Source organism: Sceloporus occidentalis, unplaced genomic scaffold (assembly GCF_023333645.1).
Source record: "Sceloporus occidentalis isolate IW3139 unplaced genomic scaffold, rSceOcc1.0.p SCAF_8, whole genome shotgun sequence".
Lineage (NCBI taxonomy): Eukaryota > Metazoa > Chordata > Lepidosauria > Squamata > Phrynosomatidae > Sceloporus > Sceloporus occidentalis.
Genome location: NW_028316988.1, coordinates 28,063,188 through 28,089,901, shown reverse-complemented (window position 1 = coordinate 28,089,901; position 26,714 = coordinate 28,063,188). Strand labels below are relative to the sequence as shown.

The following is a 26,714-nucleotide window of genomic DNA, read 5'->3' as shown; positions in this document are numbered from 1 at the left end:
AGAAATGATCCTATTAAAACGAAACACGGAATTTACAAGTTTGAAAGCAGAGGGAATTCAAGGCATATATACACACACACCAGTTGCATTTGCACTGCAGAAATAAAGCAGTTTGACACCACTTTCACTTCCATGGCCCAATGCTATGGGATTTGTAGTTTGTTGTGGCCCCAGAGCACTCTGAACAAGAAAGCTAACTATCTCGCAAAACTGCTACAAATAAATTGTGCCGCAGCAGTTAAACTGGTGCAAAACTGGATTGTTTCTACAATGCAGATGCAGCCACACAAATACTATTAAAAGACCCTTCTGTAGAGTTAGTTAATGGCCAAAAGCTCATCTGAAATTAAAAAGGTATTTTCCAACCAGCAGAAGGAAAGCAGAAAAGGAGTCAGCCTCCTGCGGCAGGGTTTGAACATTAGACAATGACTCTGGTGATGGGTTCGAATCCTGGCTCGGCCATGTAAACCCACTGGGTGATCTTGGGCAAATCACATGCTCTCAGCTACAGGGGAAGGCAATGGCAAACATGCCAAGAAAACCCCATGATAGGTTTGCAATAGGGTTACCATAAGTTGGAAAGGATTGGAAGGCACACAACAAAAAGGTCTTTCTAGGCCATGAGCATTTTTTAAATGGAAGAGACAGTGAACAAAGAAATAGTGCGGACTCGGGAAAGAGTATTAAAACAATATGTATGTTCTATTGCAATTCCAAATTGCAATGACAATACATGAATTGGGGGTGCGGGTTTTGAAGTTCAAAAAGAAAGAAAATCATTATATTGCTGATCAGAATTTGGATGCGCACAGGAATTTAAACACATATTGTTACATGTGTGGAATGTTGTTTATTGGACGTTTGGAAATCAGAAAAATATTGAAATCCCTAGGAAAACTCTCGGGGTTAGGAAGCAATTGTTGTCGGGTGCCTTCATTGCGTTTCCGACGTGTGGCAACGGGGTTTTCTTGGCAAGATTTGTTCAGAGGGGGTTTGCCATTGCCATCCTCTGGGGCTGAGAAAGTGTGACTTGCTCAGAAATGATATGAAGGCACTCGACAACCATAGCCTCCTCTGAGCTCTTAAACCCTGAGAGTTTTCCAAGGGATTCCAAGTGGCTGTCCAGGGCTGAGCAGGGATTCGAACCCTGGTCTCCCAGCTCAATGCTCAAACCACTACATCTCTCTAAATGAGGCAAACAGAACCCTAAAAAGCAGCCTGATAGCCTCAAGGCACCAACTGAAGACCTTTGGGGTTTAGCATGCCCTTCGTTGGTACATGTTAACTCTCACATATTATTCAGAGACATAGCCATGTTAGTCTAGACTAGTGATGTCCACACTCTGGCCCTCCAGGAGTTTTGGACTTCAGTTCCCAGAAGCCTCAGCCATCTTGGCTAATGGTCTGGGATTCTGGGAGTTGAAGTCCAAAAACACTGGCGGGCCAGAATTTGGACATCACTGGTCTAGAATATCCATATGTAAAGGGATCTTTTGCTCAAAAGATCCCTTTGCAAGATTCTCAAAGATTACTTGTTGCAATGGGTCAGCTGTCCCACCGATAAGGGATGTCGATCTGGCAAACAGCGGGCGATGAAACAACTTGAAAACGCACAACACTAACCACAAATCATGCCTCAACTTTTTCCTTCTTAGCACACCAGTCCCAAAGGGTTGTTAATTCTTCCTCTTCGGAAAATGGCTCCTCGGATCATGTTGGTGCTCTAATAATCACAATCAAAATAATACAAGGAATAAATAACCCAGGTGTGCAGATGATGGTTTTCTATTTTATTGTATTGTATTAAAAATCCCATCAATGCAAAACTCAACTCCGACAAAGGTGCTACAAGATCCCCTTGCGTTTGGAGGGTGAAACGCGGGATCCGTTTTAATGCAAGTCGGGATCTTGTTGCTCCGAAAGGCCACCTCAATCCACTCTCTTCCTGCCTTCCCATCCTGGACCCAGTTTTCAGATATTTAGACATTGTAGGTGTTTATAAGGCTTTGTGATGTGACCCATTTTCGCACCCAAACCCAGATTTCAATCAAGAGAAAAGGAACATTAGAGTTACTCTGCTTTTTAACTGCCTTGGCTCAATGCAATGCAGTTCTGGGGGTGGTAGTTTTGTGAACCTTTGAGCCTCCTCTATCAGAGGACTCTGATGTCGCAGCAAACTACAAATCCCAGAATCCCCTAGTATGCAGCCATGGACGTTAAAGCGGTGTCAAAGTGGATTAATTCTGCAAATGGAGCAGAACAGAGGTGGTGAATCTTCCCAATAACCCTGCAACATACATAAATATCTGATAATGTCCAGCTCCATTGAGACAGACCTCTGAGTGACTCCAATCCCATCAGCCCCTGCCGCCTAGAAAGGGTTGGGGATGATGGGGATTGTAGTCCATTAACATCCAGCTGTGTTAAAAGCTAGGTTTCAGTTTGCTTCAAATGCAAACTGGACTGAAAACGATCCCCGTCAGGGATGCCTCTCTTTGGAACAGAGTTTGGAAAAGTTACTTTTTAAAGATCCTAGACTCCCTCCAGGTCTGATTTCCTGCATGGCTGGCTGTGGCCATGTTGACTGCATGGCAAAAAATAATCCAGTTTGACATCACTTTAACTGCCATGTCTCAGTGCTATGGAAATCTGGGAACTGTAGTTTGTGGTGGTGCCAGAGGTCTCCGACAAAGAGAGAAAGCGATGCTCAGAAAACGACAAATCCCAGGTTTCCAGGGCATTTAAAGTGGTGTCAAAGTGGATTATTTTTGCAGTACAGAACTTTCTTGTAATCCAAGAAAGTAACTTTTTCCCAAGTTCTCACCCATAAAGTTTTAAAGCACACGCACACACATCTTTGCATATATATATATAGATACCCACAGTTTGTGAAAAAGTGATAGTGAATTCCCACTCCTTATTGAATTAAGGGAGGGAATTAAAAAGTCCAAAAAATACACCATGCAGTTATACAGGGCATAATAATAAGACATAAAGAAAATCTTTTTAAAAAACGCACACAAGGATGGAAGGAAGGACCCCACCGATCTCCCATTTGTTCAGGCAAGTCCAAAAACGATGTACAAACTCTTGCTGGGAGAGGAGTTAGAAGATTTTTTCGGGGTCATCGGCGGTTGTGTTTCTCTCCATCACAAAACACACACACACATACACACACAACAGTTCAGGTAGGAGAGCGGTAGCTGTAATGGTTGTGATCCGGTTCGCTCAACGAAAGAGGGATGCTGGCTTTGTGTCCGACGGCATCCTTCTCGGCGCAAGGCAACGGGGGGCGCTCTTTGAAGAAGTCGGAGACGTAGCGGACCTGGGTGCAAAAAGAACGGAGATCAGGAAATGCTCTGCGCATGTGCGCATGACCGTCTTTGCCGTAGCGTGCACTTCCGACTCATGGCAATCCTAATTCCAGCGGATGTTGACCACAGAGTTGCACTGGAGGACCAAGAGATTCCTAGAGAAAACACTCCTCTAGGCATTTGTAGGTCCTCCAGCATGAGTCTATAGTCAAATTCCAGTGGATGTTAACTATACAGCGCGCCATACGCGGGCGCACTTTACACGGCTTGAGCATATGCGCTCAAGCCGCGGGCGTGCACGGGGTGGAAGGGGCAGGGCATCCCATTCAATTGCATGGGCGTGCGCGCCTGTTGCGCCCCACGCACCCCTGCGCCGCCGTGCACGAGCCCCATGGTTTACAATGGGGCTTGAGCATAGGCGGAATTCGCCTTACACGGAGGGATCCGGAACAGATCCCCACGTAAGGCGAGGGCCCACTGTATATAGTCCTTTTTTGAAGGGGAGATATATATATATATATATATATATATATAGAGAGAGAGAGAGAGAGAGAGAGAGAGAGAGAGAGAGAGAATACAGGACTTAACAGGAGCTCTTTCATATATGTGTGTGTGTGTGTGTGTGTGTGTGTGTGTATGACACCTCTTTTCATATTATGTCTTATTAAGTCCTGTATAACACACACACACACATTTGTCCTTCCATATTCACTAGGGTTAGGGGCACAAGATCCCCATGAATATGGAAAAACCGCAAATAACAAAAACACCATGTTTTTACCCGAGAGGACACCTCTCTAGGAACCTCTAGGTCCTCCAGGGCAACTCTGTGGTCAACGTCTGACAGACACTGGCCATAGAACTGCACTGGAGGAATACAAATGCCTAGTGGAGTGGTCTCTCTAGGAATCTTTAGGTCTTTCAATGTGGTTTTGACCACAGAGTTGCACTGGAGGACCTAGATATTCCTAGAGAGAACATATTAATCAAATCCATGAATAATCAAATCTGCCAATATGGAGGGATGCATATGTGTGTGTGTGTGTGTGTGTGCGTGTGCGCATATATATATATATATATATATATATATATATAGGTGTGCCTATGGTACACTTGTCCTTCCATGTCTGCAGTTTTGACTTTTCATATTTGATTATTCACAGATTTTATTAGTGTGTTCTCTCTAGGAATATCTAGGTCCTCCAGCGCAACTCTATGGTCAACTTTAACCAAAAGTCGCACTGAAGGACCTAGATATTCCTAGAGAGGACACTCCTTTAGGCATTTGTAGCTGCTCCAGCGTGAATCTATGTCAATGTCTGGCAGATGCTGACCACAGAGTTGCACTGGAGGACCTAGAGATTCCCTAGAGAGTCGTTCTCTTGGGTAAAAACGTGTTTTTGTTATTTGGGTTTTCCCACATTCACGGAGACCCTGTGCCCCTAAACCCCGCGAATGTAGAGGGATGAGTGTATTTACTTTTCCTTTGTTACTTATGGGGAAAGAAAACACTAGAAAGTTACAATAATGTTGCTGGCTGTAGTGTGCACGAATATGTGTGTGTATATATAAAACAAATGGCTACGGAAACTACAACTACAACCTAAATCCTGGTTGTAGCCCTGACCCAATTGCACCTATTGACTCAGTTGGATTTCCCTATGTACGGATTCATTGAGTTACGGTGAGGTCATGGGATGTTCACAAACTTTCTACCTAATGAGGCGGAAGCCCTTTGAAAAAAGAGGAGGTTACTTTGGAGAGGAGAAAAAGGATTCACAGGAGACGGAGACTCGGGGGACCAGGGTTCGAATCACCGCCTGGCCATGAAACCCACCGGGTAGCCAAGTCACACTCTGGACTAAACTGGAGACTTCGGAAATAGGAGGCTCGGGTTCAAATTCAGCCCCTCGTGTTCCCATGTTTAATGGGGTGTTGGAGATCTAGGGATCCCATGCCTACTTGGCGGAGTTTACGTACCACAAGGATTGCGATGAGCGCCCCCTGGAGGAGGCCCACCAAAACGTCGCTCCAGTGGTGCTTGTAGTCCGACACGCGGCTGTAGCCCACGTAGATGGCGAAGGAGATGAGGAAGAACTGGATGGTGGGGCGCACGAGCCGAGCCCATCTCCCAACCAACCGAGCCTGGATATAAAGCTGGAATCAAAGCCGGAAGAGGAAACGGGGAATTAGACTCAGAAACGAACGACGTTCTACTGCCTGATCCCAGGGCATCTACTTGGACAGTCGTCCCTCCACATTAACAGCTTTGACTTTTGCAGATTTGATTATAATAATAATAATAATAATATTTATACCCCGCCTCTCCAATGATATCGAGGCGACTTACAGCGTTAAAATATAATTACGATACAATAAAATCTCCCACAAACCCAGCCATCCATCCAACATAAACCCAAAATTAATAACATTAACTATAATAAATAATACAATTAAAATTGTTTTTAAAAAACCTATGTCCTCTCTAGGAATCTCTTAGTCCTCCAGCTACCAGACGCTGACCATAGAGTCAATGCTGGAGGATCTAGGGATTCCTAGAGAAAACACTTCTCTAGGCATTTGTAGGTCCTCCAGAATGAGTCTATGGTCAGGTTCCAGTGGATGTTGACCATAAAGTCACACTGGAGGACCTAGAGTTTCCTAGAGAGGTATTCTCTTATATGCGGTTTTCCCACTTTCATGGGGTTCCTGTGCTCCTAACCCCAGCGAATGTGTGGGGCCTGCTGTATTTAGTAATAATGCCCCCCTTCCAACGGTGTATGCAGCAATTTGGAAAGAAACAGGCCACGTACCGCTAGGAACATCATGCAGTACATCCCGAACGAGGAGTGCCCTGAATAGAAGGATAACCTGGAACGGAGAGAGCAAGAGAGAAAGCATTGATTTATATTCCATTGTTTCAGCCCTTCTACTCATAGTCTAACAGCACAGGGAACCATGGCATGGGAATGAACCTTAGCTGCATCCACACTGTAGAAATAATACAGTTTGACACCACTTTACCTGCCATGGCTATCCTACAGCACAACTCTATGGTCAATCTTCACCAGATGTTGACCATAGATTCATGCTGGAGGACCTAGAGGTTCCTAGAAAGAACACTTCTGTAGGCATTTTTAGGTCCTCCGACATGATCCTATGGTCAGTTTCCAGCAGATGCTGACCATGGAGTCATACTTAAAGACCTAGAGATTCCTATAGAGAAGACTTCTCTAGGCATTTTTGGTCCTCCAATATGATTCTATGGTCAATGTCCACTGGACATTGGCCATAGGGATGTTGGCCACAGGGACGCAGGACCCCTAACCCCAGTGAATGTGGAGGGCCCCCATTTTGTTAGCCCTTTTCTTGGACTAATGTGGCTCCTAGCCTCCCTAGTTGAGAGCCAGCTTGGTGTAGTGGTTTGAGCAATGTACTGTGACTCTGGAGAGCAGGGTTCGAATCCCAGCTCAGGCATGGAAACTGAGCATTGGACAAGTCACACTCTCTCAGCCTCAGAGGATGGCCATGACAAACCCTCTCTGAAGGTACTTGCCAAGAAAACCCTCCAATAGGTTCTCCACCTTAGGGTCGCCATAAATTGGAAATTTGAAGGCACACAACACTTGAAGGCGCACAACAAAGCCTCTCCCAGTTGACCGCCACTAACACAAACCAAGAAGGAGAAGGAACGACAACGTAACTACAACAGAGATGATATTGAGCGTTCCCTGACTTCCAGTCCCTTCATCCAAACCTGGATTCGGTGACATTCTTGGCTTCGCCCCGGCACAGTCCTTCCAGCTGGACATAAACCGAGCAGTTGACTTTCGACCAGTCCGGATCACAGACGGCCAAGAAGTTGGGTCTCAAGCGGCCGATCATGTACTTGGCGAGATCCGTCAGAGACTGGCTGACGGCACCGCCAAAAAGGAAGGTCCCCACGACTTTGTAGAGAGCGGCCAAGTAATTGTTAAACTCGGATCGCGAGTAGAGACGCTCGGTGTAGACAAGGTAGGCCTCTCCGGCAGAAATCTGCAAAGGAAATTTATCAAGACTGAATGAACGGAGGAAGGACGTCAGCTGTGTTTCTGGGGACGAGAGCATCCAAATGGAAAAAGATTTGGGAAACAAACCCTGACAAAAAGATTTCCAGGCTATTTGAAGGACCGCATCTCCCTGTATTAGGGTTTTACGATCATCTGGAGAGGGCTTTCTTGGTGGCTGCTCCCAGACCTTGCAACTCCTTACCCAGAGAGACCAGCCTGGCCCCAACCTTGCTTTTCTTCCGATGGCAGATTAAAACATTTTTGTGCCACCAGGCCTTTGCAAACTGTTGCATTTGGGCTCTTAATGTCGTATGATGTTGGTTCTGACGTTTTTTAAAGGTCTGTATATAGTTTCTTTAAAATTGTTTTCATGCATTTTAATATTCTAATTGTTTTAATATAGATCTATAGGATATACAGCTGGTCCTCCACATTCACTGGAGTTAGAGGTACAGGACCCTCATGAAAGAGGGAAAACTGCAAATAAAAAAACCCTGAAAGAACACCTCTCTAGGAATCTCCAGGTCCTCCACTGCAACTCTATGGTCAACATCTGCCAGACGTTGACCACAGAACCATGCTGGGGGACCTACAAATGCCTAGAAAAGTGTTTTGTCTAGTAACTTCTAAGTCCTCCAGTGCAACTCTATGCTCCATTTCAAGCAGAGTTGCACCGGAGGACCTAAAGATTCCTCGACAGATATATTAATCAAAACTGCAAATAATCAAATAGGCAAAAGTCAAAGTTGCAAACATGGAGGTCCAATTGTAAATGTTGATGATGCTAAATCATCATCATCATCATCATCATCATCATCATCATCATCATCATCATCATCATCTCATTGCTGGTTCTTGGAAAAAGCACATTAGAAGTAATGATGTAGCATGTTAACCTGGGGATAACAAGGAGAATAACAATTTTCCTGTTGAAAATAGCAAACTCTTCAGTCTAGCTAGGGAAATTGTGAACCTCAGGAAGCATGAAGAGGATAAAACATGCAAAAAATCTCTTCTGTCTGTTTCTACCATGCTCTGCAATGAACTCTGTCTTCCCTAGCCCTGAGTGCCTTGAAGGAAGGGAAAGGTCAGTAATGCAACAAAGATAAGATAGTCTTAGTCATGGAAGCTCTCCTTTGTTGTGGGTTCCTTACAATGATAACAGTGCATGGGATGGTCACCCCGGCCATCACTCCGTGCGTAATGGTGTCCGGCTTGTACGGGTAGCGGATGGAGTCGTCATCGCAGTAGAAACCACGCTTGTAGGGAGAGTTCACCAGGGTAAGGACGATGAACGGCAAAGAGGCTGGAAGGCAGAAGAAAGAGAGACGGGGCATTCAGATTTGAACCCCTGTAAAAACCAAAACCGAGCCCCTGGTATCTTAAGATGGTGGTTGCTTAACTCCCCAATTGGTTCTTTTGGAGGCATGTTTTCATTAACTTTTTCTAAGGGTGACCATGAAGATGGCAAAGCTGACCTTTTTAATGCAGAGGAAATAAGGGATGGTTTCTTAGAGGGCAAGAAAACAGTTACCATCACTTTAACAGAATCACAAAATTCAAGGGTTGGAAGGGATGCCAAGGGTCTAGTCCAGCTTCCTGCCAGAAATACACAGCTATAGTATCCCCAGTATATGGGATTTTGATGATGGTGATCATCATCCTTTTGGGTGATGGCATGATAATGTTCATTCATTCATTCATTCATTGGGTTTCCATCCTGCCTTTCTCTCACTCACTCACTCACTCACTTGATTGATTATCTTGCCTTTCTCCCAATCATTCAATCAATCAGTCAATTTATATCTGGCCTTTCTTCCAAGCATCATTAATTAAACTGCTTCTTCAAGCTATATTCTGCCTTTCTCCCAAGCATTCAATCAATTAATCAATCCTCCAATCAATTTATATCTGGCTTTTCTTCCTAGCATTATTAATCATTAACTCAACTTCTTTATCAATGTATAGCCTATCTTTCTCCCAAGTATTCACTAACTCAATCAATCAATCAGTTTACATCTGGCCTTTCTTCCAAGCATCATTAATCATTAATTCAACTGCTTGATCAATTTATATCCTGCCTTACTCCCAATCAATCAATCAATATCTGGCCTTTCTTCCAAGCATCATTAATCACTAATTCAACTGCTTGATCAATTTATATCCTGCCTTTCTTTCCACTTGTTCAATCGATTGATCACATCAATCCATTTATATTCTGCCTTTCTCCCAACCATTCGTTCAATCAATTTATATTCCAACCCTCTCCCGACCATTCAATGATTCAATCAATCAATCGAGCAATTCATTTCCCACCTTTCCCCCAACCGACTGTTTAATCAATCACTTGATTTATCAATTCATATCCTGCCAATCATTCACTTGGTCTCTCATTCCATCAGAATATATCCTTGAAGGGCACTTTGAACTTTAGGAAAGAGAAAGGTAATTTTTTGATCGCTCGAAATTTGGGGCACGCAACTCTTTCAGGGCTTGCCATCTTCCGGAGAGGTGAGTCTTGAACCCAGATCCATGTTCCAACAGAGGATCTGGGTTCAAGGGTCACCTTTCTTTTCCCTAAAGTTCCAAGTGCTCTTCAAGGATATATATTTGACGGACTGATAGATCAAATGAATGACTGGGAGAAAGGCAGGATCCATATAAATGGATGAATCCATAAATGGATAAATGGATGAATCAAGTGATTGATCAAACAATCGGTTGGTTGAATCACTGAATGGTTGGGGGAAAGGTGGGATATAAATGGACCGATTGGGAGAAAGGCAGGATATAAATTGAGGATATAAATGGATGAATCAAGAGATTGATCAAACAATCATTTGGAAGAAAGGTGGGCAATTAATTTCTCAACTGATTGATCGAATCACTGAATGGTTGGGAGAAAGGTGGGATATAGTTTGATTGAACAAATGGTTGGGGAAAAGCTAGGATATAAATGGATTGATTGGGAGAAAGGCAAGATATAAACTGAGGATATAAATGAATGAATCAAGTGATCGATCAAACCATCGGCTGGGGAAATGAAGGTGGGAAATGAACTGCTCAAATGATCTGGCTAAATATTTGAATGGTTGGGAGAAAAATGGTATATAGCTTAACTGAACGAATGATTCGGAGAAAGGTAGGATATAAATGGATTGATTTGATCGATTTGGAGAAAGGTAGGGTATAAACAGATCGATTTGATCAACGTAGGATCTGCCCCCTTCTGCAGATTTTTCCTTGTTCCGGTCACCAAACTTGGCAGAGCCGAAGGCTCCCGTATCACAGCAAAGATCTCTCTGGCGCTTCCCACCCACTTTTATGAAGGCTCAACTCAACCCTTGCGCTAATGTACTTTGTGCCCTTGGAAAACTGGAAGAACTGGTTCGGTACAGAAGAAGAAAGGGGAGCGAAGCCAGACTGATGGTTTTACTTTTGCTCAGCAGGGAAGGCAGGGAAGGTGGATATATGAGGTGGAAAGAAAAATGAAAGCAGGACCCTTGCAAAATAAAAAAAATCTGTCCCCTTGGATTAAATTTCCCTCCAGTCCACAAATTTCGAGCCTTGCAGGAACTCAAAACGTTAGGGGCTGCGTCTACATTGCCAAGTTAATGCAGTTTGACACCAATTTAACTGTCCCGGCTCAAACTCACCTAAGAGTTTGTTACACTGGGGCTAATTTTGGTATTAAAGAGACATTAAAGCACAGTGAAAGCATCCCGCAAATGAAGTGGAAATGGCGAGTAATGGCGCAGATTATTATCACACGCAATTGTGCAAATAAAATGATATCGTAAATGCATTGATGCTGAAATCCCAAAAGTAAAAAGACACATATGAATGCTTCTTTGTGACCACTTCAATGGTGGGTTTGGTGCGACGTCATGCGAAATCGTTACGCGTAATTACGCGACTTTTCCGAAATATTCGCAGGATAGAAAGCAGCTCTTTACCTACTTTTTTAAAAGGTCAGTTTTGTAGACTCGGAGAGCAGGAAGAGACCGCAAGCCTCGGCTTTTGTCTCTTAATCTGTCCCCCCCAAATTAAAAATACTACAGATCCCGACAACAAGTGTGGGGTGGACCGGCTCGGTTGTAAATGCCCACCTCTTTTTGCGCCGGATTTAGGTGCAAAAAGGGGGTGAGCCGAGGAGGCGAAAGAACCGGGTGGCTCTTTTTAAGGAAAATTAAAACTTTGGAGTTCTTTTTTAAGGACAACGATGGTGTTTTTGTTTAAATTGCGGACTTCTCAAGGGCTATTTTAAGGGGGAGAGAGGTGTCTGGCTTTTTGTGCGTTTCCTACTTGGGTGGAAAAGGGTTCGAGGTGATTGTTTGGGAGAGAGCTAAAAACAGAAATAACATTTTTAGCCAACGTTTTCTAAGGACGGTGTGGATTTTGCAGGAACGAAAACCCCAAATAAGAAGATGACATAGTGCGAGAGGCCGTGGAGAGGAAAGAAGAGCCCTGTTTCCCCAAATGCAGGCCAGGTGATCCAATTTAGCAAACCAATGTGAAGTCGAATACACATATACAACAATACACATGCAAATCACTCCTGCCTTTCCAGATCACACAATATATATAGCCAAATCCTTTCCAGGCAAGCATTCTCTGAAGATGCCAGCCACAGATGCTGGCGAAACGTCAGGAAGAAACTCTGCTAGAACATGGCCACAGAGCCCAAAAAACCCACAAATAACAAAGCTTTGGGCAAGTCACACTCTCTCAGCCTCAGGGGAAGGCAATGGCCAACCTCCTCTGAGCAAAACTGGCCAAGAAAACCCCAGGATACCTTTAGGTCACCATAAGCCGGAAATGACTTGAAGGCACACAACACATACATGGATTCAACCATCCACGGCTTGAAAATATAGTGCGCCCACGTTATATGCGGACACACTTTACACTGACTTAAGCGTACGTGCTCAAGCTGCGAGGAGTGCGTGGGGCACAAGGGGCGGCCCGTCCCATTCAAATGAATGGAGCTTGAGCATAGGCGGAATTCGCTTTACGCGGGGGGGGGGGGGTCCGGAACGGTTCCCCCGCATAAGGCAAGGGCCCACTGTATTCTGAAAAAATAAATGAATTCCCAAAAGCAAACCTTGATTTTGCCATTTGATATACAAGACACTATTTTACTGTCGTACATAATGCAACTTGAACATCTGAGGATTGTGTTATCCACTGGAGATCCTGGAACCAAATCCCAGCAGATGCTGAGAAATACCACCTCACTTCCAGAAAGAAAGAAAGAAAGAAAGAATGCTAGAGTTGGAAGAAACCCCAAAAGTCATCCAATCTGCCCCCCTTCTCTCCCTTTCTCCTGAATATATTGAAAGCAAACTCCTTTTGCACTCTGAATTCAATTTGCAGCAATGGAAGTAAGCTGAGGACCAAGGAGGGAGGGAGGAGAAAGAAACCAGGACATTTCAGCAACAGCTGGAAAAAATAGGATAGCATAGGACTTCTTTCTTTCGTTATTATTTATATATTAAAACTGACTATCCTGTCCTATTGCACAAGATCTCAGGACAGATGCAAGCATGTTGGAACCACTTAGAAGGATAAAAACAGTTGGAAGAGACCGTAAACGTTATTCATTGGCAAGTTAAAACAGGAGGAAAGGGTGCAAAGAGCTTAGAAATGTGGTGCATAAGCATTTAGATCAAAAGCAGCATTTGGAAGGAATCCATCCCAAGACTCCTTCCGAGAATGACGCTGTTGGGTTGTCATGTTTGGAAATCTATTTCTTCCCCTCTTTCTCCTGGGCATATATTTACACACCTTTATTACGTCTTGCCTTTTCTTTCCCAGGCTAAAACGGGGCCAAAAATTGTAACCCTTCTTGACAGAGCTGTTTAAGGCCATGGTAATTTTAGCTGCTCTTTTTCTACATATTTTGCAATGCTTGTTTTTGGTTTGTTTTTCAGTTGCTGTTCTAGAAGTGAACACAACACAACTTTGACTTTGGCTGCATCCGCACTGCAGAATGAATGCAGTTTGACGACGCTTTCACTGCCATGACTCAATATTATGGACTCCTGGGATTTGTAGCTTGGTGAGATGTTTAGCCATCTCTGTTGGAGTGCCCCTGACAAACTACAAAATCCCACAAATGTGCAACAACAGAAGAGCAACACAATAATTTATTGTTGTTGTTGTTATTGTTGTTGTGTGCTTTCAAGCAGCTTCTGACGTATGGCAACCTTAAGGCAAAGCCACTATAGGTTCAGCTTGCTACTTCTTCGCAGGATTTGTCCAGAGGAAGTTTGCCCTTGCCTTTTTTGAGGCTGAGAAAGTGTGACTTATCCAAAGTCACCCAGTTGGTTTCATGGTCGAGCTGGGAATCGAACCCTAGTCTCCAGCATCCAACGCTCAAACCACTCACAAGAATACACTGATGCAAAACACAAAGAGAACCATGGTTTCTTCTTTTTTGCTATCTTTTCCAAAAAGCAACATTTCTGCAAAACCGAATGAAACATTGCCATTGTTGCATGGGCCACATATGGCCCCAGGGCCGCCCAGCGGCTGACCCCAGGATCAGAAAGCAGGGAATTGAAATCGCTATCTTTTGCAAAAGTGAGACATTAATCCAACTTTCTCAGTCTATTTTTTCCCTTGGCAAAGAAGTGGATTCGCATAGCAGGCGGAATGAAAGTGACAATCCTTACTCAACCCAAGTAGAATATCTTCATTCCTTTATACTGGCCCAGCCAAATTTCTTGCAGAGCAAAGCCGCAAGGTAAATTTCAACCTAAAAACAACCTCTGTTGGAGCTTCTTAGCCATAGCCGAAAAACAAACCGCGCCCTGGCACACGACGGGCCGCGGTTGGGACGGGCAACGGACCCAAACGGAGAATAATGCACTTTCCTGCTCTAAACCTCTTCCTATAAAAGCAAGTCAGGAAATTTAGTGTTCATTTCCATCTCTGATCTGGTCTCTCCGACTTTGTACTCTCAAAATGGCCGCTCTGGAAGCAAACGAGGGCTGCATCTGCACTGCAGAAATGATGCAGTTTGGCACTGCTTTAACTGCCATGGTTCAATCCAATGCAGTTCTGGGATTGGTAGTACGGTGGGCGATTTTGCATTCTCTGGTCAGAGAGCGCTGGTGCCACAACAAACTGCAAATCCCAGGATTTCCTACCATGGCGTCATGGCAGTTAAAGCGGCGTCAAACCAGATTCTTTCTGCACTGCTGCTTTTCTGCAGTGCAGAAACAATACAGACACCACTTCTCTGCAGTGCAGAAACAATACAGACACCACTTTAACTGCCCTGACGCCATCCTGCCGAATCTTGGGATTTGCAGTTTTGTGAGCTATTTCGCCTTCTCTGTCAGAAAGCTCTGGTGCCCACAACAAACTACAAAACCCAAGATTCCCCAGCATGCAGCCATGGCAGTTAAAGCAGCGTGAAACTGCATGCATTTTGCAGTGCAGATGCATCCTTTCACTGCCATGGCTTTCATTGGATGGCATCCTGGGGTACGTAGTTTCATGCGGTATTTTGAATTCTCTTCCAAACTACAAACACTAGGATTCTGCAGCCGTAGCAGTTAAAGTGGAACCAACTATAATTGTGGCCTATAAGAAAGAGCTCATTAAGCATAAAAATCACCATATATATAACTGAAACTGAAACCTTTCTCATTAGGCATCCTTCCAAGCAAACGCACAAAAGGATGGAAGGAGTAACCAAACGGTTAAAGATTATAGCCAGATCCTTGTTAATATTAACCAGAACTGGTTTCCAACCCTCCCTTAATGGAGACTGGGAAGGAAATCAAGGCATTTTCCCTTTGCTATATTAACCTTACAACAAACGTACAATTTTAAACATTTTCTTTTGGACCACAAGCCGGTTTCGGGTAACGTCTGGCTTGGAAAGGCCCCAGAAAAGATGTCCAAACTACAACGAGACGAACAAGCCCCGTCTAAGAGAACATTCCTTTTGCCTAGTAAGGATTCGAATCCAGATCTCCCAGAAGTCCTAGCCCAGCACTCAAACCATTACACCACACTGCCTCTCCTAAAGTTTTCTTGGTAAGGTTTTATTCTTCTTCCTTTCCCGACAGTGCGTTTTGTCCCAGAAAACACACACAGAGACACACACAAGTGAATTATCCCTTTCCAAAGAAAACCTGCCATTTGCAAACACACTTTTAATTGTTTGGTAGTAAAGAGGTATTCTGAGTACGGAGGGCGCTACCCACCTACGCATCCTCTGAATATATATATATATATAATTACTCACCCCTGACTTCCCTCTAGGTTAAAAAATAAAAGTTGCATATACTTAACTTTCAGGAAGGAGTGGTATTTTTAAACCAAAGTTCGGCCAGAGAGTGGTCACAGGACCTAAAAGGTATCCCTCTCCAAATCTGCAGAGTATTCTATATATGCATGTGTGTGTATATGTGTATGTATATATGCATGTATGTGTGTGTATATATATATATATATATATATATATATATATATATATATATTGGATTATGACTCTGGAGAACAGGGTTTGCATCTAAACTCAGGTGATCTTAGGCAAGTCACACTCTCTCAGCCTCATTGGAAGGCAATGGCAAACCTGCTCCGAACCGTTCTTGCCTAGAAAAGTTCGCTTGCGTGTCTGCGCTGTGTGCCTTCGAGTTGCTCCCAACCTATGGCGGCTCTAAGGCCAACCTATCCTGGGGTTGTCTTGGCAAGATTTCTTCGGAGGGGGTTTGCCCTGGCCTTCCCCTGAGGCTGAGAGAGTGTGACTTCTTGCCAAAGGTCCCCCCAGTGGGTTTCCATGACTGAGTCAGGATTCGAACCCTGGTCTCCAGAGCTGTAGTCGTAGCTATAGGGAAAAAACTGACTTTCATACAAAACTGAGCGGACCTTATCTTTCTTTGAGTCTCTTTGAGCATCGTAAACGGAGAGCTCTTTGCAACAGGGCAAAGGTAGATAACCGATTCCCATCTTCCCAGGAGGAGAAAAATATGGTCTTTGTTCCAGCGTGCCATGGCTTCCTTCTCCTGGCAAATGCAAGCAGGTAGTGCCAACCCCCAAAAATGGAGGCCGAGATTTCTATCTGCTTCCCCAGACCCCATAGTTGTGTTGTTATTGCTGGCCAAACTGAGTCCTGCTTATGGCAACCCCAAGCCACACTCTCTCAGCCTCAAGGGAAGGCCACGGCAAACCTCCTTTGGACAAATCTGGCCCAGAAAAACTCACCATAGGGTTGCCATAAGTCAGATATGACTGCAAAGCTGACCACCGCAACAAAATAGCGTTATAGCAGAGTGCCAGTGTGGTATAGTGGTTGGAGCATTGGTCTATGACTGCAGTGCTGGGTACAAATCCTCCCTCAAACCCACTGGGTGAACTTGGCCAAGTCACACTCTCTCGGCCACCAAGAAGTAAAGCCACTGGTGAAGAACTCTGGCCAAGAATCTCCCAAGATAAGTTTGCTTTAGGGTTGCGGTAAGTTGGAAATGACTTGAAGGCGCACAACAACAACAAGCATTACCGCAATAAGATATAAGACATCAAATGTCTGAATGTAAGGGTGCATCCATTTTGTAGAAATGATGCCATTTGGCACCACTGCAGTTGCCACGGCGCCATCCTACACAATCCTGGGAATTGTAGTTTGGGGAGGTAGAGGCGGCCACGGAGTTTGTCAAACTACAGATCCCGGGATCCCATGAGACAGAGCTCCAGCGCTTAAAATGGTGCCTGACTGCATTCTTTCTACATTGTCAATGCACCCCAAATCTCCAAACGTAGGTCCGTTTGTAAGTTGGGTCGAGAGATCACTCCGGCTGATGCGAAGCCATGTTAAATCTTCTCTCCATTCCTGGAGATGTCAAATCTGGGTATGGTGACACATGCTTGGATTATATAGCATTTCAGTTACTTCAGGAAAGATAAGATCCACTCAGATATTGCAAAATCTTCCTCAACGGGAGTCTATCAATCTGGAATTTGGTCTTCCTTTTTTCCTATTGCCTTCTACCTTCCCAGGCATTACTACCTTGAAGGACCAACATTTGAGAAGCGGTCTCAATGAGGGATGACCCACTTGTGGCCAGGTCTAGTCCACACAGCCATAGAGATGAATCATGGGAGTTAGAGTCCAATGATAACCAGAGAGCCAGAGCTGAACCCCCAGAAATCTATCTAAAAAGGAGTGGGAACCCAGTAGTCTCCATCCAAATTTTGTTAGACTGCAACTCCCAGTGTTCCTCACCATTCTCTCTGCTGGCTAAGGATACTTGGTGTTGCAATCCAACAACATTTGGAGCTCTGTCCCTGGTTTACAGAAACCCAGAAGGCTGGGCCATACTAAGGATTTAATGGAAACTTAGTGAGTTATAGTGTCATGGGGGGATTATGGTTGGTGATGGGGCATGTTTAAACCCCTGGCTCTCCAAACGTTCCTGGACTCCAGTTCTCATCATCCCCAGTTACACAGCCTTCTAGATGTGGCAGATGAAAATCAGAATCCATGTGGCCCAGTCACATCAGAATGCAGTTATGATGGTAAAAGCAAGGAAGATGAATAAACTGAGACCATAATACTTTGAACATATGATGAAACAAACATGACTCATGGGAAAAATGATCATCTTTGGTCAAGTGGAAGACAGTCAAAGAAGAGGAAGAAGAGACTCAATGCACAAAAAAGAGCCGGCATGGTATAGTGGATGTTGGACCAAGAGTCCTGGGTTCGAATCTCTGCTCAGCCATGCCCAACTCCCTGGGTGACCTCAGGCAAGTCAAGCAGCGGTTCCCAAACTGTGGTCCTCCAGGTGTTGCGGATTTTATCTCCCAGAAGCCCCAGCCAGCTTGGGCAAAAGTCAGGAATTCTGGGAGCTGGAGTCCAAAACATCTGGAGGATCAAAGTTTGGGGACCGCTGTCTTAGAGGAATGAAACGACGAACCCCAATCTGAACAGATCTCAAGAAAACCCTGTGAGAAGTTCGCCATCGGGACGTCCTAAGTCGGAAACCACTCAAGATCAACCAAGATTTGAACAAGGAAGCCCTGGTTGGGGCTGATGGGTGCTGGAGTGCAATACCATTTGAAAGACTGCAAGTTTCCCAGCTTTGTTTTAGGGGCCAGGGAGCACCCTGCAGCCTTTATATCTACTTCCAACCACTTTATTGATTGAAATCAATTTATTGATTAAAATGTGTCAGCATGCGGAAAAGACAACCGTGTGCGATTGTGTCCTCTGAGTGGGAAAAATGTCACCCTTCCTGATTCATGCATGACGGACCGGTCAGACCTCATCTTCAAGGACTCTGCGGGCTTCAGCCCTCAAAACCACCCAAAGTTCATGGAGCCTCCATGCATAAAAACAACAATGACAACAACAACTCAATTTAAATTGTGCTGGGACCACAAAGTGAAGAGAAGGCAGCAAAGGTTCGTCTCTAGATTAATCCAAACCTAGGTTTATGAGTAGGAAGAAACCAAGTTCTGGCTTCAATCCTGCTGGGTTGTGGTGTCCAACCTGTAGACAAACCATGGTTTGTGAACTCACAATCCATGGTTTGTTATGGTTTGTTGAAGCCATGGCTCATTGCCACTTCAAAGATCATGGGCGGGACAGATGGGATGGGACAGAAAGGAAGTAGGAAGAAATTGGGTTTTGGCTTAAAATCTGCTTTGTTGTCATGTCCACCCAACTCCTCTAGACAAACCATGGTTTGTTGACCCACAAACCATGGTTTGTTGTTGGTTTACAAACTCTAGTTGATTTACGCCAGGGCTCTTTGTCACTGTTTGAACTCAGAGCTGTGACTTTTCCCTGGTTTCTTTCCCTAACCACCACCCTGAGACTGGACAGAAACAAAGTGAAAATAGGGGAAACAGGTATCAGTGGAACAATTCAGGGCTAAAGCAACAGACCATGGCTTGCATAAACCATGGTTTAGCGTGACATGTCAATGCAGCCAATGAGTTTGGAAAAAACAAACGCTGCAGATGCTTTGTGTACTTCATAGTACTGGCACTGCCAAACATTTTATAGTGCAGTCTTCAGATGTTTTGGATTACCATTTTCCAGAATCCTTGGCTGTTGGCACAGTGGACTGGGGATGATGGGAATTGGTCCAAAACACGTAGAAAGTACCATATTAGGGGATGCTTTTGTAAGGTGTATGTCTTTTTGTGAGCATGGAAGGAGTGGGCCATTGTTTCAGTCATCCATTTCAGATTATTGTCATGGTATGGGACCAGGGTTCGATTCCCAGCTCAGTTGGCTGAGCTTCAGCAAGTCACACTCTCTCAGCCTCGGGGGAAGGCAATGGCAGACCTCCTCTGAACAAATCTTGCCAAGAAAACCCTGTGATAGGTTTGCTTTAGGGTCGTAGTCAAAAACAACTTGTAGGCACACAACAACAACAAACTTCACTGCTGACACCTGCATCTACACTGTAGAAATAATGCCGTTTGATACCACTTTATCCGCCATGGCTCCATCCTCGAAAATCCTGGGATTTTTGGTTTGGTGAGGCCCCTATCCTTTTTGGCAGAGAAGGCTAAAGACCTGGTAAAACTACAACCCCCAGGATTCCATAGGATGGAGAGACAGCACTTAAAGTGGTGTCAAACTGTATTATTTCTACAATGTAGATGCTCCCCAAGTCTGTTTTTTGTAGCTTCACAACCAGCCAAGCATGTTTAGCATTGGTCTAACCACACAAGAGTTGTTACCAGAGGCATAAACACAAACCAGATGCAGAAAAACCGACTTGGAATGAGAAGCAAATGGGAAAGGAGGCCGCGAGTGAAAAAAATGTCCATTTTAAACCTTGTCTTGGGTTCAAATTCTGAACATGACAGCCTGGATCCGCTGTGATCAACTCTGTAAATCTTTATATTTGCAATAGAAAAAATATAGATCACTTCTTGAAAATTGATCCACAAACACAAATTAGGACTACTGGAAACGCCAAGAACGTGGAAAGTTGCATTTCACAGAATCCGAGAGTTGGAGGATACCCCAAAAGTCATCTATTCCAACCCCCCCTGCCATGCAGGAATACACAATCGCAATTGGAAAACGCATTAGCTGTACGCCAAATATCCAAACATTCATTACTCTGCCTTTTTTGGGAATCTGGTGACATTTCCAAATAAAGAAACGTTGGGTTGCAACTTTGAACGAACGTCTCTTTTCCTGCTTTGAAAGCAACCGAAACGGCGACGTTTTCAGAAATCTTTAAAACTCTACTGTAGCCAAACTGATACAAATTGCATTATTGATGCACCTTGGATTGACTTCCACAAGTCCTGGGATCAAATCTTCTGTTTCCCCCCAGTAATATTTTCCTAGCTTGGGGTGAACTTATTTTTTAGCAGGGGATATATGGGGGAAATTTAAATTTGTACGGTACAAGGGTGTCGACAGTTGGGTTTTGAGAAGCTTTTCTTCATTTTCTGGGGGTTTTATTCAAGGAGAGATAAAATTGGGGAGGTCCAGAAGATGCTGAGAAAGGTGCGAAAGGGGGTTGTACCCCCCATCATCCACTTATAGGGGGTTGAATAACAATGTGGTCAGGACACCCCTTTCACAATGATGGAAAACATCCAACTGGTTTGTACTGGGGCTGTGGAACGGAGACCTGTAGCCGTGAATCCCTGCATTGCCGAGGGTTTGGTTAGATTCATTTATTTATTATGGTAGTTATAGATGACCTTTGGGGGTCCCTTCCAACGCAACTTTCCTTCCAGCTGGTATCAATAATATGTATTTTAAAAATGCTTGCGGGCGGATTTGTGTCAGCAAAGAAGACGTCTAAATTAGTAAAATATGGGGTTTGGGTACCGACGTCGTCGCTGGAAAGAATGGCTCCGACTTTGGAATTTGTATTTTGCAACCGAGGCACAAAGCCCAGAAACGGGGAGCTGAAATAAAATTGGCAAATGAAATTGGCAAATAATCTTTCCCCTTCCCGAACCCTATGCCACGCAGTTGCACAGATTTCCAGGGGCCCCGAGCCAGCGATGGAGGAAAGATTGCAAAACAACAAAATGAAATACATAAGGTACATAAAATAAAATACAATGGGGTAACCTCCCTAATTTTGCTTTCCATCCCCTCCAAAAATTGCATCCCCAAAGTTTGGAACAGAAGGCCTTGGAAGAAATAACAGGCCCAGAAAGTTTTTAAAAACCACGATCCCTGTTTAAATCCTGGGTCAAAATTGGGGTACTTTCAATTTGGGGGTGCTATTAAGGGAATTTTAAATTCTAGGGGTACCAATGGTTGACATTTCCATTTCCGTGGATTTTGGACTCAATTTTTGGAGATTTTGGACTTGGGGGAGAAGGAGGCTGAGGGGGTGTTTTGGGGAGAAAATGGGTGTACCCCCATTTTATCCACTTATAAAGGGATTGGATGAGGGGCTTCACCACACTTTTGGGGTGTGGGTCCTAAATTAGGGGTGTTCTGAGCAGAAAAGTGAGGTTCGTTGCCTCTCCCCCTCCGACGGTTGCTTTAAAAGGACTCAAAATTTGGGGTGCCTTTGAGGGAAAAGTAGGGGTGCCATCCTGTTATCTGTTTATAGGATGTATGATGGGAATTTGGGGTGTCACCCCATGCCTTACAAATTTGGGAAGACAAAACTTTGGAGTGCTTGTGGGGGGAAGTAGGGGTGCCATGCTCTTTATAGGGTGCTATGGGAGTTGGGGTGTCTATTGGGTGCAATGGGGTGTCTATTTAAAATAGAGGTGCCTATCCTCTTCTCTGTTGATGGGGTGCCATGGGAATTTGGGGTGTCACTTCTTGCCTTACAAATCTGGGAAGGGAGACTTAAAATTTGGGGTCCTTTGTGGGAAAAGTAGGGGTCCCATCTTTTTTATCTATTTATAGGGTGCAATGGGAATTTGGGGGTATCGTTCCTTGCCTTACAAATATGGTAAAGAGGGTGCTAAGGAAGACTTAAAAGGTCTGCTCAGTTGAGAAGGGCACCTCTAAGTAAATGTGGGGTGCGCTTTTTCAAAATCTACTTATGGGGTGCTGTGGGGCTTGAGGAACTCTCTCCTTGAGGAGATCCGGAAGGGGGTTACTAGAGAAATTTGGGGGTGCTCCTTTTGGAAAAATTGGGGTACAAGACTTCTATGCACTGGATGTGGGGTGAAGCGGTGCTAAAGAAGCCTTAAAATTTGGGGGTACCTACTCGACTTAAGAGGGGTACTTTTGGGGGGAAACTTGGGAAACCTTTTTACATTTAAGAGTATTACATTTTTACATTTTGGGGGTACACCTTTCACCTTTGGGAGAAAGTAGGGCTTCCCCCTTTCTCCTGTTTATTAAGGTCTTAAGAAAATGGGGGCTCACCCCTTTTACCCCCCATAAATAGGAGGAGACAGGATGAAAAGAGACTTAAACTTGGGGGTGTCTTCATTTGGGAAAAAGAAAAGCACCCCCTTTTTTCTGAGGCAACGGAAGTGGGAGAAGGGCATGCAAGGAGGGGGTAAAGCTTTTAAGGATGCCATCCAGAAAACTTGGGGTACCACCCCGAAAACTACCCCTTCCCCATAGATGTGGGATAAAGGTATTCATAGAGACTTAGATTTTGGGGTACACCAAAAGTTTGGAGCTTTAGCCCTTAGAAGAAGGGCCTCCAAGGTGGAGTAAAGGGTTTTGGGGTCTCAGCTAGAAAATCTGGGGTGCCATCATGAAAGTTCCCTCTTCCCCATAGATGTGGAATAAAGGTATTAATAGAGACTTAGATGTTGGGGTACACCCAAAGTTTGGACTTTTAGCCTATGGAAGAATGGCCTCCAAGGAGTAATAAAGGTTTTGGGGTGTCACCCAGAAAAGTTGAAGGGCTCACTCCCTCCTCCCCACAGATGTGGGATAAAGGTATTAATGGAGACTTAAAATTTGGGAGTACACCAAATGTTTGGACCTTTAACCTTTGGAAGAATGGTTTCCAAGGAGGGGTGAAGGTTTTTGGGGTGCCTTCCTGAAAACCTGGGGTGCCACCCTGAAGACTGGGATAAAGGTATTAACTGAGACTTAGATTTGGGGGTACACCAAAGGTTTGGACCCTTAGCCTTTGGAAGAATGGCCTCCAAGGAGGAGTAAAGTTTTTTGGGGTGCCATCCTGAAAACCTGGGGTGCCACTCAGACAACTGAGATAAAGGCATTAATGCAGACTTAGATTTTGGGGTACACCAAAGATTTGGACCTTCAGCTTTTGGAAGCATCCTGAAAACTGGGGATAAAGATGTTAGTGGAGACTTAGATTTTGGGGTACACCAATTGTTTGGACCTTTAGCCTTTGGAAGAATGGCTTCCAGGGAGGAGTAGAAGTTTTTGGGGTGCCACCCTGAAAACTCCCCCTTCCCCACAGATGTGAGAGAAATTCATTAATAGAGACTTAGGTTTTGGGGGTGCACCCAAAGTTTAGAGCTTCAGCCTTTGGAAGGCTGGCCTCCATGGAGGGGTGAAGGTTTTTGGGGTGCCATCCTGACAACTTGGGGGGAGGGTGGGGAAACAAAGGGTCTCCCCTTAGTTTAGGGGGGAAGGAAGAAGAAGCAGAGTCTTTTCCTTACCAACCACCAGGCAAAGGCAGTCCAAAGCCACGAAGATCTTAGTGCGCTCCATGATGGGGGGCTCCTTGGTTTTGTTTCCCCGGGTCCTGGGTTCGGATTGTGCGCAGCAGGGCTTCACATCCCAGCCCCAGCGATCCAGGCGGAGGGGAAAAGAAAGCTTCCCCAAAGAGTAGAACCGAGGCAGGCGATCCTGGGAGGGTCTGGAGGAGGCTTTGGGTTGGGAAGAAGGAGGAGTTGCTTTGGATGGAAGGAGGGAAGGAGGGATGGATGAAGGAAGGAAGGGGCCGTCCTGGGCTGGGCTCGGCTGGCAGCCACCCTCCGCCTCTTCCCCCGCCTCGATTGCATCGGGAAGGCCTCTTGAACCCAGGACCACAGAGCATGTGCAGAGTGCCTCCAAGTCTGCAAGGCAAAGGCCTTCCAGGAGGAACGAAAAGGTCGGATTGGCTTGAGCTGGGGGTTTCCAAGCTGCCTTTTCAATGAGTTTAGCCTCTTTTGGAACCAAAAGGGTTGGGATGGATGACCTCGAGGAGACCCTTCCCCAAAAAGAAGGCTCTGCAAAGGGAAAAGCATGCATTTTTGTGCATTGAGGGCAAAGCCTTTCTCTGGCCCAGAGATCCAGATGGAGCTTCCACTCAGGTCTTTGGACAATCCTCCTTTCCAGGACTGCAACTCCCCAAATCCACAAACTGAGGGGGATGCTGGGAGCTGCAGTCTGGAAAAAACACTCCCACTTAGATCTAAAATGCTCAACAAAACAAGTCCTTCCTTGTCAATAGGTTTATCCAGAAATCCTTATGGAGTTTCCACTCAGGTCTTTTGAGCACCTTCCTTTCCATGACTGCAGTTCCCCAAATCCACAGACTGAGGGGGATGCTGGGATTTGCAGTCTGGAAAAAACTGCTTCAGTTTCACCTTCCTTGTAACTAGATTTATCCAGAGATCCAGATGTAACTTTTACCTTGATCATGACAATCTAATAATAATAATGGCTACAAATCCACAGAGCTAGGGGATGCTGGGAGTTGCAGTCTTTAAAAACTACTTCAATCTATTCTAAAACACTCAACCAAACAGGAGCCTTCCTTGTCACCAGATTCACCCAAAGATCCAGGTCTTGACCCTCTTCCTTTCTAGGACTACAACTCCCCAAATCCACAGACTGGGGGATGCTGGGAGTTGTAGTCTGGGACAACAAATAAAACCTCCCAAACTCTGCTTCTGCATAGCCATAGCCTCAAACGTTCAACAGAACAGCTTCCTACAAACAAGTCCATCATCCCTGATCTCAAGCGTTTCGATGTTTCGTTCCTTCCAGAAATTAATAAAATTGAATAAAAATAGTCGTTTCAGGAGACAATTAAACCTCTTAGGATTGTTTGTAGATTTACTCGGTGTTTATGGTGGTTGTATTTTGGAGGGAGGAAAGAAAACATCAGATTTTGCCCAGGCTTGCAAGATTTCCCTGGTTCAAACCAAAAAAGATGTTTTTGTTACAAAAGGATATGAAAGGCTGTTTATCCAACTCCAGGGTGTAGTTTAAACAAACAGAGCCCTTTCCCATCACAAAAGCTGGTTTCCTTGTTCTTTCCTTAGGCCTCACGGTATGAGCAAGATGGAAACCCATGCGGCGTGAAGTTGGGCTTTGGGAGTCCTGGGTTCGAATCCTGACTCGGCCATGGAAGCCCATGGAGTGCCCCTGGACCAAGTCAGCCTCTCTCTCAGCCTCAGAGGAAGGCAATGGACCTTGCAAAGTAAACCTAGGAGAGGCTGTCTGGGGTAGTGGTTTCAGTGGTGGCTAGGACTCTGGGTTCGAATCCATGCTCAGCCATGGAAAGGTGACTGTGGGTAAGTCTCACTCTCTCAGCCACAGAGGAAGGCAAAGAAAACCCAAGAATAAAGGGGTCCTCAGACTCGGAGGGGCAGCAGAGAAAGAGTGTGGCGTAGTGGTTTGACCACAACTCTGGAGACCAAGGTTCGGATCCCCACTCGGCCATAGAGACCCATTGGGGCAAGTCACACTCTCTCAGCCTCAGAGGAAGGCCATAGCAAACCACTTCCGGAGACATCTGGCCCAGAAAGCCTTAGGAGAGGGTCACCGCAAGTTAGAATAGCTGCCATCAATCCCTATACTAAGAGGAAGATGGATTATAACATACTACTACTACTACTAATAATAACAATAATAAATAATAGATACATATTTGGATGGTTTGGATGCTGAACTTGGACTCCAGGAGGGAAAAAACAAACCCCAAGAACCTGAAAGCAACACTCTTAGATTTCATGATTCCTAGTCACCGATCTTCTGGGTTGCAAAGGGTTCTTCATACATGCGAAATTCCAATTAAAATTGAATTAAAATTAAATTTGCACCACAGTGTGAAAAATGCAAGGTTAATCTTGTTGCAGAGGCTTTGAAATGGTCATCTGTGTTGCTTTAAGGCCCACATTGTGGCAGGGGACCCAGAATGTGGATGCATTTCCTTTCCAAGCCAATAAGCCTTGCCATGCAAAGGAGGTTTCTGAACATTTGGGGGGATTTCTGGGGAAGAATGCAACACAGAGATGGAGCAGGGGCTCCCCCTAAAGGCAAAGAGGTAGAACTACAAGAGAGAGAGAAATCTGCTTTGAACCCAAAACCATTATTATTATTATTATTATTATTATTATTATTATTATTATTATTATGCCTCTCCCCATGGATCGAGGCAGGGAACAACAAGAAATCCACAGTCACAGACTCTCAGCCTCAGAAAACCCAAGACAGCTTCACGTTAGGGTTGCC

The 26,714-nt window shown here is 44.8% G+C and overlaps 1 protein-coding gene across 1 annotated transcript; it reads right to left on the bottom strand.

Moving 5' to 3' along the window:
• Positions 1-1,775: 1,775 nt before the first annotated feature.
• Positions 1,776-24,114, bottom strand: PLPP2 (phospholipid phosphatase 2). Its single transcript, XM_089535785.1, has 6 exons — positions 23,930-24,114; positions 8,518-8,669; positions 7,072-7,349; positions 6,128-6,185; positions 5,295-5,471; positions 1,776-3,325 (listed from the first exon to the last, which is right to left on the bottom strand). The coding sequence occupies exons 1-6, from the start codon at positions 23,979-23,981 to the stop codon at positions 3,185-3,187; spliced, it is 858 nt and encodes a 285-aa protein (XP_089391911.1). The 5' UTR covers positions 23,982-24,114; the 3' UTR covers positions 1,776-3,184.
• Positions 24,115-26,714: the final 2,600 nt, after the last annotated feature.

What these genes read in the sequence shown, in the direction of transcription:
- PLPP2 (XM_089535785.1), bottom strand. Translation starts at nt 23,981, where the DNA reads ATGGAGCGCACTAAGATCTTCGTGGCTTTGGACTGCCTTTGCCTGGTG. An exon ending in AAGAATGTCACCGAATCCAG is followed by an intron (nt 6,186 to 7,071) that starts GTTTGGATGAAG and finishes TCTCCGTTCCAG; the next exon opens with GTTATCCTTCTATTCAGGGC. An exon ending in CGCTCATCGCAATCCTTGTG is followed by an intron (nt 3,326 to 5,294) that starts GTACGTAAACTC and finishes TTTTGCACCCAG; the next exon opens with GTCCGCTACGTCTCCGACTT.